The 17,263-nt window shown below is 41.3% G+C and overlaps 1 protein-coding gene across 2 annotated transcripts in view; it reads right to left on the bottom strand.

The window, feature by feature from the left end:
• Positions 1 to 370: 370 nt before the first annotated feature.
• Positions 371 to 17,263, bottom strand: part of VWA8 (von Willebrand factor A domain containing 8) — a 194,707-nt gene continuing 177,814 nt past the window's right edge. For both annotated transcript variants that reach the window (XM_065630544.1, XM_065630535.1), the window contains exons 42-45: positions 16,991 to 17,149; positions 7,785 to 7,883; positions 6,362 to 6,600; positions 371 to 3,933 (exon numbers count right to left, since the gene is read on the bottom strand). In XM_065630544.1, the coding sequence (XP_065486616.1) occupies positions 3,825 to 3,933; positions 6,362 to 6,600; positions 7,785 to 7,883; positions 16,991 to 17,149 (606 nt within the window). In that variant the 3' untranslated portion in view covers positions 371 to 3,824. The remainder of the gene's footprint in view (positions 3,934 to 6,361; positions 6,601 to 7,784; positions 7,884 to 16,990; positions 17,150 to 17,263) is intronic.

The following is a 17,263-nucleotide window of genomic DNA, read 5'->3' on the forward strand; positions in this document are numbered from 1 at the left end:
TGTTTTGTTTTGTTTTTAAGATGGACCAAAAAAGACATTTGCCCCAGAAGCAGAATTATCTAGGAGCTGAACAACAACTACTGTTACATTTACAGCAGACAAGCCAAAGAGTTTAACCTATTTTCACTAAACCAGTAGCATTTAAAGCACCAACTAAACCTTGAACTTTTTCTAATCTAGAGGTCCTGCACGATATTTATATTTTCAAATCAGCTTTCCATATTAGATACATGGTCAGGAATTGTATTTTTATTCCCAAATAAATATCTTGCACATTCTCATTTTTATAAGAACGTTATTTATTAATAAACACGATAATGTGCAAGAGCCAACAGAGCACAACTGCTTGTTTTTTTAATTAATTGTCCAAATTAGTTTAATACTTGTTTTGTAATAATGAAAAAAAAAATCTTAAGGGTATAAATAAAACCCCCTAGTATTCTTGCATCTCTTACTTGTACTCTCAACTAGGCATGAGCATTCTTCTTTTGGTTTGGTTTTGCACAGTATCTAAATCTCCTGTTGCATGCTTGTTTGCTCGAATATTACATCCATATATTTGATCAGCAATTAGGATCTTCAGTCTTAATTTTATCAGGCTAATGGACGTGCTCTAGCATGACATTTGCAATCACGTTTGACACCTAGAGTTGGTAAAGAAGTGAAAAAAAGAAAAAAAAGACCGACGGAGTTGTAGATTCCGAGTCTCTCCGAACTCTCCTTGCACATCACACTAACCCATCACTCCGACACGTAGTCGTGTGGAGCTGCTTCTGTTTCTAAATGCTGCTCTGATTGAAAGCACATCTGCCTGGGCTTTCTCTATGTCTCTTTTTGCACTTCAGTTAAATAATAATCCTAAATAACTGTGTACTGTTACTGACTGGGTAGTGAGTATGAACACTGACATTTATAAACAGAACTAGTCCGAAATCTGCATAATAAGAGGTGGTTAAAATCGGTGCCGCTGATGTGACTAACGCTATTAAAGCATTAGCGACAGGTCAGGACCCGTTCCAGCCGGCAGGTCTATTCATTCACCCAAACAGGGTCTTTTCATAAAGAGCGATGAGTGAGAAAATGCCTTAATAAACTGTGAGAAGAGATGAAAAATACCTTAACACGCTTTCAGAGGGCACGAGTGACACACAACGCTGGTGCATGCATTGCAACGAGAGCAGTCACTGGTGCCGCTGTTAGTTCAACAAAGCCACGTTACTCTTCAGTGTTTTACTAATTAAAAATAAATGCAGATTAAGCAGCTCTGCAAGTCCCAGGGACATGAAAGAAGAGTCTGTACTGAATTTCTGAGCAGTGAATTAACAGTGCCAGTCCTTGTGAGACAGGGACAAGCGCAACTGCTGCTCTGCTTTCCCTGGGGCAGCAATGGGCATTAAAGCAGGTGAGAGATGCACGGCCTGGGGAAAATTTAGCCCTGAATTCTTACGATTTAGAGAGATGCTGTCAGGTCAAATATGCTCTGCAATGAAGCATTGTTAAAAGCAAAACCCACCCCCCCTCTCTTCTGCACTGAAAAAAAGTTTCTATAATTTCTTCTCCCTTTCACTTAAAATCTACCAGGAATTGCTTCCACCCCGGCCATGGCCATATCCTGCAGGCCCACAAAACATGAACTAAAACAGAACAGACATGTCCTGAAACAAAGAATAAAACCAAACACTACAGAAAGGTAACTTTAAATAGCATGACATGAGATACAATTTACAGGGATAATCAAACAAAAGGTTTAAAATTTGATTTACCTTAAAGTTTCCCTTAAATAACGCTTTCTTTTTATGATAAAGATAACAGTATTATACTGCGTGTAAATCCAAGGTGAGAAAGTTAATCTACTCAAGGGATCTAGAAAGTGTACAGCACATTTGCTAACTGTAACAAAATGCTTCTTTTTTGAAGGACTGCTGGAAAAGTAGAAGTGCTGAAGGAATTTCCATGTAGAAACACGTTTACTAACAGACATTAATACACCGATTCTTTATTGCAATTAGTATTTCGTTATATGTTTACAGGACCAAGATATTTATATTTTGAAGCGTACATCCCCTTGGTAGCTGTGTTTGTGTGTATGTGCATGTAACATGCATTTGTCCCAGCCAGGAATAACCTTCTCAACCTTCTCCTCCCAATTCCCTTCTCTCCAAACAGGAATTGCATCTTCAACCTCTTTGTTTTCACATATATAGTTAATCGCAACAATACTAACAAGCCTTTGAAAAACGTCTTCCGTCCTCTCTAGCCATAAAGAGCTTCAAAGCTGGCCAGCCCTCGAAACACATCCAAAATATGGGACAGTTTTGATGCTCTGGTAAAGATTTTTGCTGCAGGACTGATGGATTAGAGAACGACCACTAGAAACTGGACCTGTTAAAACAGCGATGGTTGTATTTAATAAGACCAAATTAATTTGCCTTCTCCCCTCCAAATATACTGTTCACAGTGTGGTTTGAGCAACTGAGGGATTAAGGGAAATATTAGCAGTGAAGTATCGCAATTCCTCCTTCAGATTTGCATAAGTGCTCTCCCTTGACTTTTTTTCTATTCAGTTACCCCTAAATTAATATCAGCAGAGTATCAGTGATGATGCACAACCCTCACCCCAGCCTAATTCAATTATACATTCAATTCATCAAATATTCCAGTGTTCTTGATGCCCTAGAAGATATCTATTCTTCAGTAAATAAATAGGAATTATCGCCTCATGGGACAAGCTGAACACCAGGTGACTGAATTATAATATGTCTTTATAACTACCCTGGATATTAAATATACCTCAACACGGATTTCTTGCTAAAATAAAAATAGACTTTTTTTTTCTTCTTCATTTATAAAAAAGAACTTATTTTCTCATGCCTAGATCCCTCCTCCAGTTTCATCTTCAAAAGACCCAAGCAAAACAGATAATGAAGGAGCTCTAGCAAAGTATTAGTAACTTTTTGGTCTCCCGACTGAAAAGGCACCTCCAGGTACTGGGGCCATCCTGGGGGCTCTGGGCAACAGCACAACAGGACAGCACCATCCGTCATGCAAAGGAGACAGGGCATTAGCCCCTCCTTGGAAACGCTGTTGGGTCCTTAAGACCATTTTGACCTTTTCCCCTTACATTTCACAGGCAGAACTGAAAGAATCTATTTTTGTTTTGTTTTCCTTCTTAAGAGCCACTTTCTCTAGATCTGACAACTCTGAGCACTGTGCCTGATCAGATAGTGAATGTTTACACGCGACGGTCAGTGTTTCCAAACTGCTCCATTGTTCCCAGCATCCAGCGGTGAAGCCCCGATGCCCGTCAGGACAAGAAAGCAGCAGCAGAGGAAGGAAGGGTTTCCTGCCCGACCAGAGCAGTCCTGTTTAAATCAGAGATGGAGTTAACTACCCATTCAAATATATGCACACAAAACCCTGGAACAGCCTGCCTGGCTCTGCCTTGCATAATATTATCAAACCTCAGTGAACCGTGTTTAATGGAACAGGGTGAGATGATACTGCGGTGCTGACAACACGGCAGGCAGAGGAAGGATCACAGACTGTCCTTTATTTATTTGTCCCTCCGGAAAAAAAACATTTGCTCTGTTGCCATCCTGCGATTTACCTCTGCCCCACTGCAATTCTTCGAATGTGCTAAGTCAGTTGAGAGATTTTGGGTGAAATTTTACAGCCCGGCTGTCGTGCAGATTTGGGTTGCTTTGCTGATCAGAGTACCGTATGTATTTTATTAATAACTGTGTTTATCCTCAGCTTTAGGGTTTATTTCTCCAGTGGGAGTGGGTTTCTTCTTTGAATTCACACACCGGGATATCAGTAGATGCTTAGGCACTTGACAACATGGTAGATGTGAAGATCTGCTGCAAAATCTGAGGGATCTCTTTGGTATCCATGGCAATAAAAGAACGACCTGCTGGTAGTGTCCTCTGCAGCCTAAGGAGGAGAATGAGGGACAAGACACAATTACCATTTCAAATTACCTTCCCTACCGCAAACCAGGGCTCCTTAAGAACCCATGGTTTTCCTTTTGAATACCTTGCCAACCCATGTCATTCATGTCGCTGTCACCATGCAATTAAAGGCTTGGGAAAGAAACAGTGGGAGGAAACACTGAGAGCAGCAAAGTCACAGAGGTCCTTTCAGCAAGACAATCAAGGCTGTTTCTAGAGATTTCTATTCACGTCCTCTTCCTGACGTGCAAAATCTCTGTTTTGATCAAGGTATCAGTGACTCCACAAGGTATTACAGCAACTGGTTTCTGAGGGCAGCTAGAGATTTACTCTGGAAATGAAGATATTTACTTATTCTGAATAGATTACCATGAATCCACAGCTCTTTCAGTTCAACACCTCCAAGTGACTCTAAATGTGCTCTTTGTATTTCCTCTTTGAGATCGCAGCAGATTAGATGGAAAGATAATTTTTCTGCCAATATTAACCTGACACATTTTTATTCACAACTTAACCCTCCCTTAAAAAAGCTAAACCAGATGCACATTACAGACCCCATCTCCCTCATGTCCACACAGCAGGCTTGGAATTTTTTTTTTCACAGCTTTTTAAAGTTTATGCATCACACCATTTCTCCAATGCTAAGTTAAGTCTCACTTTTACACTGAGTTTCTAAAAAAGCTGCAACAGAGAATTCCCTTCTCCTTCCCCCACAGCAGTTACAGGAAAGCTTTGTCTAATTCTGCACTTCCACATACATAGAAATGCATTTCAGTGACAGCATTGTGTGCATTTTCCATACCCAGTGAACTAGGCAATTATAAGATCTCGTCTTACACAGCAGGATACAGTCAATGCTTTTTTTTTTTTATTCCTAGCAGAAGTAAAAGGACCTTCTGTAATTATAATCTTTTTGAATTAATTCTTTTTTCATGCATAATACAGCTCTGATGTACAGACCTGCAGACATGACTAATGCTGCGTGTGCAGCTGTATCTTTCAACCCTTTTCTGGTGAAAACTAAGTAGCAAGGACCAGTTCCCTTTGGGCCTTCTCTCATTCTGCTCTAGTTGAAGACTCAAACAGAAGCAGAAAAGGCACTGTTGATATTTGTGGCTAATACCAGCTTTTTGCTGCATGTGCTGGTCCTTGGTGGATATGGAACATCACCTGGGACAGAATTTCCTTATTGTTCCCTGGGCCCAACTAATTTGAAGTAAAATTACCTAGTAGCGCTAAAAACAGGCATATTGGCTCAGACTGTTCGAGGAAATTAGTTGTCTAATGCAAGGGGAGTATCTGAGTCAAATGTTTGGCAGTTTTAAAGACTATTAAACTCCAGCTTCTCTTGTTTTAATCTCTTTTCTTAGGCCCACACACATTCAAACCCCATAGTGGGCAATGGCAAAGGCACCACATCTCCGTCATGATTACACAGTGATATTAAGTATGGGGATGGTGCACATCGTCCCATGGGAGGACGGCTTCAGGTGCTCCCTTTGGGTGCTCAGAATGCTCTGAACTAGCTGGTCATAACTGCAAGGACCCATGTACCAGTCTCCTTCCTGACACAAGCCAAAGCTACTGCTTCTTGGTAGTACATAAAAAAACCAGAATGATGGATGAAAACTTGGATACGAGCTGACACTGTGCACTTGCGGCCCAGAAAGCCAACCGTATCCTGGGCTGCGTCAAAAGCAGCGTGGGCAGCAGGTGGAGGGAGGTGATTCTGCCCCTCTGCTCTGCTCTGGTGAGACCCCACCTGGAGTCCTGTGTCCAGCTCTGGAGCCCTCAGCACAGGAAAGACATGGACCTGTTGGAGAGGGGCCAGAGGAGGCCACAAAAATGATCAGAGGGCTGGAACAGCTCTGCTGTGAGGACAGGCTGAGAGAGTTGGGGTTGTTCAGCCTGGAGAACAGAAGGCTCTGGGGAGACCTTGTGGCCTTTCAATACATAAGGGGGGCTTATAAGAAGGACAGAGTGACTTCTTCCCGGAGCCTGTAGTGACAGGACAAGGGGCAACGGTTTTAAACTGAAAAGGGTAGGTTTACATTGGACATAAGGAAGAAATTTTTTATGATGAGGTTGGTGAAGACACTGGCACAGGTCGCCCAGAGAAACTGCAGATGCCCCATCCCTTGAAGTGTTCAAGGTCGGGCTGGATGGGGATCTGATCAATGTGAGCTAATGGCAGGTGTCCCAGCCCATGGCAGGGGTTTGGACTAGATGATCTTTAAAGGTCCCTTCCAACCCAAACCATTCTATGATTTTAGGATTCTATGATCAAAACCTTAGTGCAGACCACCAGCACGGGCAACTATGCCTAGCTTCACTGCAATAAAAGCACAGTTTAGATTTATGATTAGTGGAAACAAAGAAAGTTATATTAGCGATAAAACAAATATACTTACCTATCTGCCTGGTCTCCTAAGGATCCTATAAATATGGCAAAAGCATTGACCTGAGCATTGGTAGTCAAGATCTGGGCAAACCTCGATGGCTGAATCCCATATCGCTCGAGATTTGCATCACTCAAGACGATAACAAAATACTCATCAGCCTCTTCCTTGGCGATTTCACGAATGGCATGCTCCGTCCCTTCCAAGGTATGGTCTCCACTCATGCAGAACTGAGCGTGGGCATGCATGGTCTGTGCGCACAGCATAACCAAGTGGAAAGATGTAAGATGACTTTACGAATAAACATTCATTTCAGCTGGCACAAGGGGAGTGAATATTGAGTTACGCTACATTAGGGGATGCTTCAGAAATGCAGACAGTGCTCCAGCTACTACAGAAGGCGCAGCTTTTTGTACAAAATATGTCATATTTTAAGTCAGGCATCAGTTCTTAAAAACATCGCGGGTCAAACAAACAAAATCCACACATGGACAGAATTAGACCAGACCTTAAGGAAGGTAAAACACTTTGATCAGCTGCAGTTTGAGTGGCCACATTCTTGTCTGTTCAAGGAAGAGAACAGTGCTTGGTCTCCTAATACTGTGACCAGCTCCTGCCTGTTTAAAATTTGCACTAGACTTCCAAACCCTAGTAGGGTCATAGTTATTATCAAATATCTGACTCCTGGCAGTGGCAGCAAGGTTTTAAAATGTTGAAACATTTTGTTTGAGCTTTTATGAAATAAATACACTGTTTTCATTGATGACGCTGTTTCCTGTGCAGAAGACAAGGAATTTTAGACATTAGAAAATCCTGTCCTTCTAACCCAAGTAACTGCTGATCTTCCAATAACGTTTTTTGAAGGAAGCTCAAATACACAGTTCTAATGTACCAATCTGCCAGCCAGGTAAACCCTAAAATATACTCAACTTTTCTTCATCCTACTGCAGTAAAATCTTGGTGAATATACTCACTTTGCAATTGTGATTTAACGTATTTTCAGTCTGGCATTGACACATTTTCCCACTGCTACTGTGACACATAATTTCTTGAAGGTACCAAGCTAAACTCTTCTACAGTTTAAATTAGTCATTTATGCACTAATAATATCACCACATGACTAGGTAGAGCTATCTATATCACTGTATAATGTTTGGAACTTCCTACATGCTTTGACAGCTAGTCAAAATTACACATTTGTGACACAGCAGTCCAGAAAAAGGTGTATCTAGCTTCTACTCTTTTGGTAGAATTTGTTTTCTGCCATGTTTCTGGAAGGCCCTGTTTCAATTTTATGCAAATACACTGATTTTGCTTTCTTGCCTTTCTTTGATTTTACTCTCGCTGTGTTTTGCATTCTGTGACCCACCTACAATTTTATCTTTGCAGTCATAAAATCCTTAATTATCCAGCTTCACTTATCAGTAGGATTTACCTTAAGAATCTCTAATCTTTGCTTATTGTTCTTGGGAACTTTGTCACTCCCAACCAAGGCGATGTTGAAGCCATCTCCTGAATGTCCAACGATATCGTACTGCAAGAAAGAAACTTCATCAGTCATCTGTTAGTCACGAATGGCCCTTGGGTCACAATGACACAAGACAGATCAAAGGCAATTTGCTTTCAACAAGAAAACCCAAATACTCTTCTCTGTTTCTGTTTATGAGCTGCTTAAGGGAGCTACTTGCAATTTCTCACCGACACGAAAACATGGGAAAGAATTACTAAACAAAGAAATTAAAGAACAGTTATTTCCATGATCTGTTTTTCACATTATCCCAACAACTGCTGAGCGGTGATGCATAAGATCAAGACCTTGCCCTCTTGCATTGTCTGTGTATTTTTTTAAAGTAGCAATTTTTGTCCTCTTGAGTCTGACAAACAAGAAGTGCATTGTTTGAGAGTAGCTCCCATGTTTGACGGATCATTTGTGTGACCTCATCCTGCTATGAAAAAAAAAAAGTATTACAAGCCTTCTTTTTTGAAAATCAGCACTCCTTATTTTTGTGCATAACAGATCAAAGTTATTGCTGAAAGTATGTAGAGAAGTGAATTCCAAGAGTCTCTGTACGTTGTCAAAGGAGACAGTGTGCGCATAGTTCTCCTGTGAAAGATCCTGCAAAAACATGACATGTAGGGCTATAATAGTTCAAATACCTTGTTGAACAAATAATATAATATTAGGAAGGCCTTTGTTTTATGTGAGATTTTTATTGTTGATGCATGAAAACCAAGACAAGCTGAGTTATGGCAAGGTCCTGACCTGCCCTTTGTTGTGGATGTGGCAGTTACCCCAGGGAGAACAAAAGTGGATTTAAGAGCTGCCCGCACCAAGTAACAGAGCACGGTGCACAGATCCTGAGCCCAGAGAGACCTGACCTGACAATTCCCCAACATGAACATGCCTGGATTTCCCCCGACGAGCTGGCACAGACCTGTCTTTAGTTGACAGGGAGCCCTTGTGCAATATTTTGCCTTTCTGTTATCCTTCATTCAAGTACTGCCTACAGGTCCCTGCTGGGTTCACCATCCCTAATTCCCACATAATCATTTGGTAAAAGGCAGGTCCATTCCTCAAAGCTTTTCTGTCTTTTCTTTCCTATTGAAGAACACTTGAGTTGGCATAAGTCGTGTCCTGGAGACTGGAGAAATGGCATTCTTTATTGACAAAGCTCTTTTTATTTGTTTCCATACCACTAATTTGCTTAAAAATATATCGAGAGTAAAAGAAAGCTATAGCAGCTGGAACAACATTTTTAAACATGACACCTCCCTCTGCAAAACAGCAAATGTGCCACATACTATAGACTATTTCACCCAGAGTCAGACCATTTTATGACAGCCTCACATAACCCAGACTTACTTCCCCTAGGAAATCTTTTATATAAAACCTTTATATAACCCAGTCCCCATGTCCTCCCATTTCATTCTGCTCTGTTGGGTTTTCTGCTCAGCTCTTCCATTTCTACTATTTGCTACCCAGTCCGATGTAAAGCTTCCAGTCTGCCACATGCTTTCTTTTCAAAACCCATTATCACCAATAATGCTTCAGACTTGTTTTTTTCTGATGAATATTTAGCTGATTTTTCTGTCTTCCTCAAACTGTTATCTTTACTGAAGAGACATCACAAATGAAAATACACAAATTTTGAGAATAATGTTGAGGTTACATTGAGCATACTTCTGAATTAATACAGGAATGAATCCAGAATGCGAACCACACACAAAGAGACTCAGCATGTGTATTGTTTTAAAAACTAGAGGTTATTTGAACCAGAGGAACTAAATAAAGCAGTGGTTTAATGGAGTGGAAAATATACAGCGCTAATGTGGTTCTTACGTAATGTCAGAAATGTCCACAGATCTTCAGGGTAGGCTCTTAATTACGAAACCCTGCACATCCTTGGCTGAGCAGTTCTGTATTCAGTATCACTTTTAAATCAACAACCTAATTATGTAAAGCAAAATGCTGTCATTCTCCAGTGTAAAAAGAAGCCTGATTCCTTCGTAATGAGCTCCTTCCCAGCGTTTCACGGGCCTCTCCCAGCGGGTGTCCTGGTATCAGCTCTGCCACACTGAGTTCATGGGAACAGGCCAAACTTTCCTATTTGGGAATACCATTTTGGTTCTTGGCACGCACCGATAATGGACCAACCTTTCATCTCAACAAGGCTGGCTGTAAGCTCAGCGTGACAGTCTGCGTACAGGGAACCGCTGTAGCTCTGAGATGAAACGCCGGAGGTTGACCCTACGGTTGGGTCCCCTCCGCATTCCTGCACAAGGCGGGAACGTACAACCCCAGGAGGGGCAAGGTTAGGCTGAAATGATCTGAGCAAACTATCGCAGGCAGGTAAAGCCGTTCACCTGGGAACATCATGTCCTGCCCGCTCCCTCCTTGGCCAGCTCTTTATTATTCTCCGTGTGTGCCCATGCATGCACCGCAGCACATATATTTAAAAGATGTTATCTGGTTTTTTGTTTCTTTGCCGACAGTTTACTATGCTACTTGTGATTAAAAAAGTGTGGTGAGGCAGGAGGGAAGAAGCGCCTGTTTGCTTTGTCCTGGCTGCTGCATTCTGGGTCAAATGTAGCCTCCTGAAAAGCGGGGTGAGATCCCACCATCCCTGAGCACCCGCACTGCCGAACAGAAATGCTGCGGGCATCAGCCCTCCCGTGCTGGCCCTCACGGTCCTCTGATCCCCTGGAATTCAAGTCGCGGACAAGCAGTGGCCAAAAGCTAAGGAGAATGAGGTTGATTTCGGGCAGTTTAGCTTCCCAAACTGTGAGGTCAGATAAGTTCCTATGTCCCAGCAAAGGTGGGGACAGGTAGGCAGCAGCGCTGACTTGGGCTGACTTAAGTCAGCGTAAGACTGTGGCTTGGGAGAGAAGGGATGGAGCAGGCTCACAGCCAAGCTTTAGAGGTGACAGAAGGGAGATGTTTCCCCACAGGAACGTACGGAGTCTTCTGCAACTTAGCAAAACAGAGTCTGGGACAGAGTTAAACTGGAGCGAGGAACTCCAACTCTGCAAAGGCAAAGAAGGAGAATTTATCTCTCTCATCAAGGTTTTCTTTCAGTAAATTATTATATCCCGCTAATTTGTGTTCTAGTAAAATGAACCCTTGGTGATTTGATGTTATCTTGGTGCACTCATTTTAAAGAAAAGGTGCAGACAAGTCCCCAGCCCTGGCCAGCTGGGAACCCCAACACATGCAGGCACATTCACGCTTTGTCAGAACCAGTTTCCTTCCTTTGCACAAGTGCTGGGGCTAAAGATCAGCACAGAAAAAGGGCCTCTGAGAAGCAGGGATCTGATGCATTTTTCTCACAAATTCCCCAGGATAATTTATGTGGATGGATTTAAAAGTGAGAGAAGAGCTGTGACACAAACTTGCTCTGAACTGACTTCACTTTTGTTTTACAAAATAGATGGAAAGCGTAGGCTCTCAGGACATATCCAGCAGCAAAGTACGTGTTTGCCACAGTGCGGGCTTAATTGAATTAATTTATTATTGTGGTACACAGCGGCTCGTTTTCAAATAGCCTCAGGTACACAGAGACAAGGATTGCTCTATTCAGGGCTTTGAGTGCACAGTATGTAAACACGTCTCTCGAAATAGCATCATTTTGTTGGTTTCTTTCCTTATTGGTTAAAACAATCCCTGTTCCACCGTCACATTTTGCACTGAATGGATGGTTGCTGCTGCCTAAAATGGGTAAAATGGAAGACTTTTGTCTTCTGCAGCTGCCATGCCAAAAGGTTTAATTTCTGACAGCATTTAAAAAGCTGAAAGAAGACGCATGCTGAATGTAAACAGCAGTGTGAATTGGACCGGCCTCTGCTGGAGGGCTAGATCTTTATAAATTCTTCTCTTCTTTGGACTATTATTTTTTTCTGAATTTATTTCAAACCTTTTGTTTATTATAGAAAAGAAACTATTCTGCCAAGCATGTGGAACATTTCTTCTTTTCCTGAATAATGAGTGCTGCCTCCATAGTAAATTCTACAAATGGGGAATGCTGAAATGAGCATATAAAATCTGCAACATCCCTTTAATATAGCCATAAATAACAATTCAGGCTTTTCCTAACAGTTGCATAACATGACATTTATTGAACCACTTACAATTTTTAAAGGCTTCCTAAAATGGCTGTTGGATAATTTACTGGACATGCCTCCTAAATCTGCCATCATGTGTGCAAATGACAGTAATTAGGGATGATATAAAACCATATGGTTTGTGTGACAGATGGAATACTACCTCAGATAAAACAAAGAACAAACTGCCCTTCTGTACATTTTCAAAGAATTGGCACATAAAATGAGATGTACAAGAGATGTAAGAACTTTAATCCTGCAAAATAATTGCTTATTATAACGTACATACAAGTGATGCATCCACACATTTAAAGGGGTCAAGGGACATTTGTAGGAACATACTTGACTTCCTTTATTAGTATGAGACTGAGAATGTGGCTTCTATTATCTCAGTCACTCCCACTCTTTAATAAAGTACTTCAGAGGAAGTGTGGATGAGATGACATTGGAGGACGGCTTTGAAAATATGGCTTTTAATTCAAATGTATTTCCCGACTGTGGGATGAGCCTCCCAGCTCCCCCTTGACAAGGAATGATTCACTGCCTGCACTTATGGGACATGGAAGCAAGCAGGTTGTCCTACGCAAAGCACAAAAACCTGACAAATACCTGCTGGCACTTGCCTGACTGTTTGTGAAGGATAATTTTGTTACCTGCTTGGTACAGTCGCATACCCAATACTTACCTCTTCTATATAAGGAGGTGTTCTCTAAGTGTTCACTACTTTCATTCAGTGCTGTAAAGACCAATCAGACAATCAACATCATCGATACCAAGGGGTACCACACATGGGGAAAGCTCAGCTGGTAGGATGAAACGACCAAGGGAAAGCCCATCTGATTCATTCACAACCTCATTCAGCAGAGAACCAAACCAATCACCAGCAGAAAAGGGATCTTGAACCAAGAACCAGTTTCCAAAGTTTGCACTGCACTGAGATAGCAGAAGGGAACCTCACTGTGTAAATCCCTTTTGAAAGGTTTGCGCAACAACCCTCATGGTCCCTCAGGTTCAACACACGTTGTACAAGAAACCTCTCAAATTTGCGGCTCATGTTGTTGTGACCCCGGCAGATGGGGCTACAAGAGGAACAGATAACAGTGGGCATTGCTAAAAGCCAAAAAAGTCTAATTTTATAAAACTACTCTTGGAAGGCAAGAAGAAGATAAGGAAGAGAAAGAAAAAGGAGATAAATTGCAGGTTTCTCATTGCACATAACACAGTTGTGTGTTCTTTTCTCTTTTTTTCATATGGTTCCTCTTTCAGACATGAGAAATGCATGCTATTTTTGCAGACATACCCAAACTTCAGCTTTGTCCTGAGAAAAATCAGCAGCATCTTGCAAAATGTCCATGTTTTAGAGACTGGAGTCACTGATATTTTAAAACAATCACTGTCTCATTTACTCTTTGAAGGCCTAATTACACTCACTAGAAAATGAGGAACCGGCACAGTTCTGGTTATGGGTTACATTCATGCAGGTGTAGCAACCGCCATACCAGATTATACACACCAAAAAAAAAAAAAATCAGTATTTTTGAGCTGGAGATTTCAGAAATGCTATTTATTTTTATCAAAGGAATGACTCAAAGAGTCCATCAGCACATGCACAGAAGATTTCTCATATGAGAGGACTGTGAAATGTCGGTTAAAAAGAGATACTTTAGCCTAATCATTGGATCATATTAAGAATATGGTTCAAATATGACTAGTTAATAAATGCCTCATTTTGGGGGATAAATGTGCTTATTTTGGGAGACGACTTCAGTGGCCAGTGAAACATAAGACCACATCTTGTTTGCTATCCTAGTCATCTCTGGTCTACTCTTGTAAATATTACGCTTAGAGTGAATCAAATCCCAATGAGACAGCACAGAGAGATGTGGAAGAAGAAAACAACTTTTCTTCCCTTGGGCAAAAGCAGCTCTGAAGTTGACAGAGTTCACACTGGCTCTGACCAGCATTGAACCAAGGGGCTGTTACTGGCCCCCCAAAGTTCTCTATCCAGTGGAAGGAGCCCTTAAATGGAGGAGAGTTATCCTAGAGGTGATTGAAGTTGAACAGATAAAGAAGCTGATGACAACTTCTTTTCCTTGGTACGTCACTAAAATTTCCAGCATCTTCCAGACCACTGTTTTTTTAAGCATAAAACCGGCCTTACAGCTCTCTTGACTCAGATTGTAAGGATAACTTTACTACTCCAGCCTTACTATCATCAAAGAGCAGCAATTTTCACATCTAATACCTGCACATAGTTTTTGTGTGTTTTTATAAATGGCAAGTGGTTGTTAGAGGCACAAACACTGTTGTGGCAAAACACTGACCAAGCAAAATGCAATAATCTATATTAGACACAAAGGGAGCGGAAAGGTAATGAAAGAGATTTTCAAAATCCCAGAACTGAAGACAGTACTTAAAGATCTTAGTAATTCTGCATAGTTGGTTGTCTGTCTGTCTGTCGTCTTCACCATGCACCTGGGGGTCATGTGTGGGCCCTCAGCTATACAGCTGCACTGGAAATAAGGACAGCTGGTTATCTACCACTGCACTAAATCTTTTTTCAGTGTCGTCACCTTCTAAGCCATTGTCCTCTGCTGTGTAAACGTAAAATAATTGATTGTTCATAACAAAAGCAGAATGGCTGTAGGGGAACAGAATGAACAACTGTTCCCGGTCACTGTTTCCATTTTACTCAAGATTTTATCAGCTCCTTGATTGTAACTCCTCCAAACTGAGCAGTTCTTGCCCACTTAGCCACTTCTTTTACGGGGACACTTCCATGCCCTTTGTAATCTTTGTCACCCTCTCTTCTTTTTCAGCTCTGCAAGAACTTAAGTGAGATGGGGGACAAAAGCTGCACACATTACTCCTGATGTGAATGCGTGGTGGATGTTTACAGCGACACACTGATGCTTTCTGCTTTATTCTCTGTTCTTTTGCTGATAGTTTCTAACATTCAATTAGGTTTTTTGACAGCTGGTGGGCATTGAGTGTTCAAAGAGTCGTACAACATGATTACAAGATTTATTTCTAGAGCACTAATATATAGTTGAGAGTGAGCACTAACAGATAGCTCAGACTTCCTCAAAATCAGGATTATTTTCTTCCATCTGCAGCACTTGACATTTAATAGCACTGAACACCATCTGCCATTTTATTTCCCAGTCATCGTTTATGGCCAAGTCCTCCAACTACTTGCAGCCAGATTTTCCTTTTTGCTTTCCCAAATAACTTCATACAACTACGAACTTTTGTCACCTCACTCTCCATCCCCTTTTACAGATCACTTGTGAATATACAGAACAACATAACAACATGGACTTTGGCACAAATCCTAACGCAGTTCCACCAGTGACCTTCCTTCACTTCTTCGCTCTAAAAAATGACCACTTAGTCTGCTTTCTGTATTTTAAGCAGTAGTTCATCCATCTGAAGGCTTTCCCTTTTATCCTCAAAGTAGTATCATTTCTTCATGAGCCTTTGGCAAGGGACTTTGTCAAATGCTTTTGGCTAAAGAAACTCTATCAACCAACCTTGCTTGTCACATACATACAGACTCTTCAGAATGCATTACTTCCCTTTACAAAAAATATGTTGACTATACCCATATATATCATATTTATCCTTGTGTCCACTACCTCTATTTCATCTTCCTTTACGGATGATCCTGCATTTGGCCATACTAATACGTGAGTTGCTCAGATACGCCCGATTTACCAAGCTACGTAAATTGTGTTGTGTAATTACATTGCCCTGTTAATACCTGTCATCAACTTCTCTATCATAATGAGCAGGAGATACATGAGCAGTTGAACCAATAAACCACCCACTTCCCATGATTTTCTTAGCTGCAGTTGAGTTCCCACATGGCTTCTCAGGGCCAAGATCTAAGCTTATGGTCACAGCACCTTCTCCAACATGAATACAGACAGACTCTCTATCCGGCCTATTTTCATGACATCCGCAGGATTTAGTGTCATTGGGAACAAAACCACTGTCTGAAGTCTGTTTGAAACTGGGCAACGTATTGTGTTTAAGCGTGTGTAAAGGGGACAAAGGATGACTGCCAGCAAGTATGGTAGCACGCACCTCGTTTCCTTAGGAAGTAGGGTATAAACATAATGCCTGTCTCCTTTTATGGTCTTTTCCCTGTGAAATGGAAGTCTGAATGACTGTACTTCAGAAGACATGCCAGGAGTGCCTGCCTCCACACGGCCTGTTTTTGTACAGGAGATTCTGTAGAAGAACAGAAACCTGTAGGATTGTGTTGCCATAGGAACAATGTGAAGTAGACCTTGCTGAATTGATCTGGACTAAGTTTTCTATTAATTTTCTTTAGGAGATATTACATTTTGTTCAGACATATTTAGGTCTTATGTTTGAGATGTTCTGCAGTAAATGCATTGGACATCTTTATTCTTCCTTTAAACACTGAGTTAGTCAAGAATTAACTTGAGACTGTCTATTCTTGTCTTTTTTAAGGTTACAGAAACATACCCTAGACCTTGTTTAGGGTATAAAATTTATTTACATTTCCTGTGCAGGCTACTGTTAAATAACATTTGGAACCTAATATCTTTCAGTACAAGAAAGTTATTTTTTTCCTTTCAGGTAACTGGAAGAGAACACAAATAATGGACAAAGAAGTTTGGTCTTTTCCCATGACAAAGTACTACTGGCTGTACTCTGGGCAGATGGAAAGGTTGGGCATCTTTGCTTGTCCTGAAGCTCATATTTAGTTGTGTTCTGTAGGCTTAAGCATTTCAAAGAAATAAATAAACAGATAAATACAGAAAAAGGCAGCATAGTTCACTAAATCAAAGCCTTAAAAGTCTTAGATTGAATTCTTCCCTGCTGAAGTGTGTAATGTTTCTTACCCAGTCACTAGTATTATTTTCCAGGTTGCTAGAAACTGATTAATGTCTTTATTTCCTTGCAGGAATGAATAATGTTCTTTGGCTAGACTGACTGCTGAAGCACTTTTTCCACTGCTCCATGCAGCCTGTGCAATAACCACAGAGCTCGTAGCCCAGCTGTAATTACCTTGAATTTGTGCTCATAATTCTCCAAAGCTTCCATGACCATGCAGACAGCCTCCATGGAGCGCTCCAGGCGTCCGTCCACCCCGTTGAAGCGGTACATGCTGCCCGAAACATCCACCACCAGGCGCAGGCGTTTTGGTTTCTGCTGGGGGGTCCCAGGCTGACAAAGAAACACAGCAGAAAAAACCCAAAACATTTCAGAAAGAGAACCCAACGCACTTTGCGTTGCACAGATTCTTTTTTAAAAAAGAATAAAAATATTTTCAATTTCTTT

Source organism: Caloenas nicobarica, chromosome 1 (assembly GCF_036013445.1).
Source record: "Caloenas nicobarica isolate bCalNic1 chromosome 1, bCalNic1.hap1, whole genome shotgun sequence".
In the NCBI taxonomy this organism is placed as follows: domain Eukaryota; kingdom Metazoa; phylum Chordata; class Aves; order Columbiformes; family Columbidae; genus Caloenas; species Caloenas nicobarica.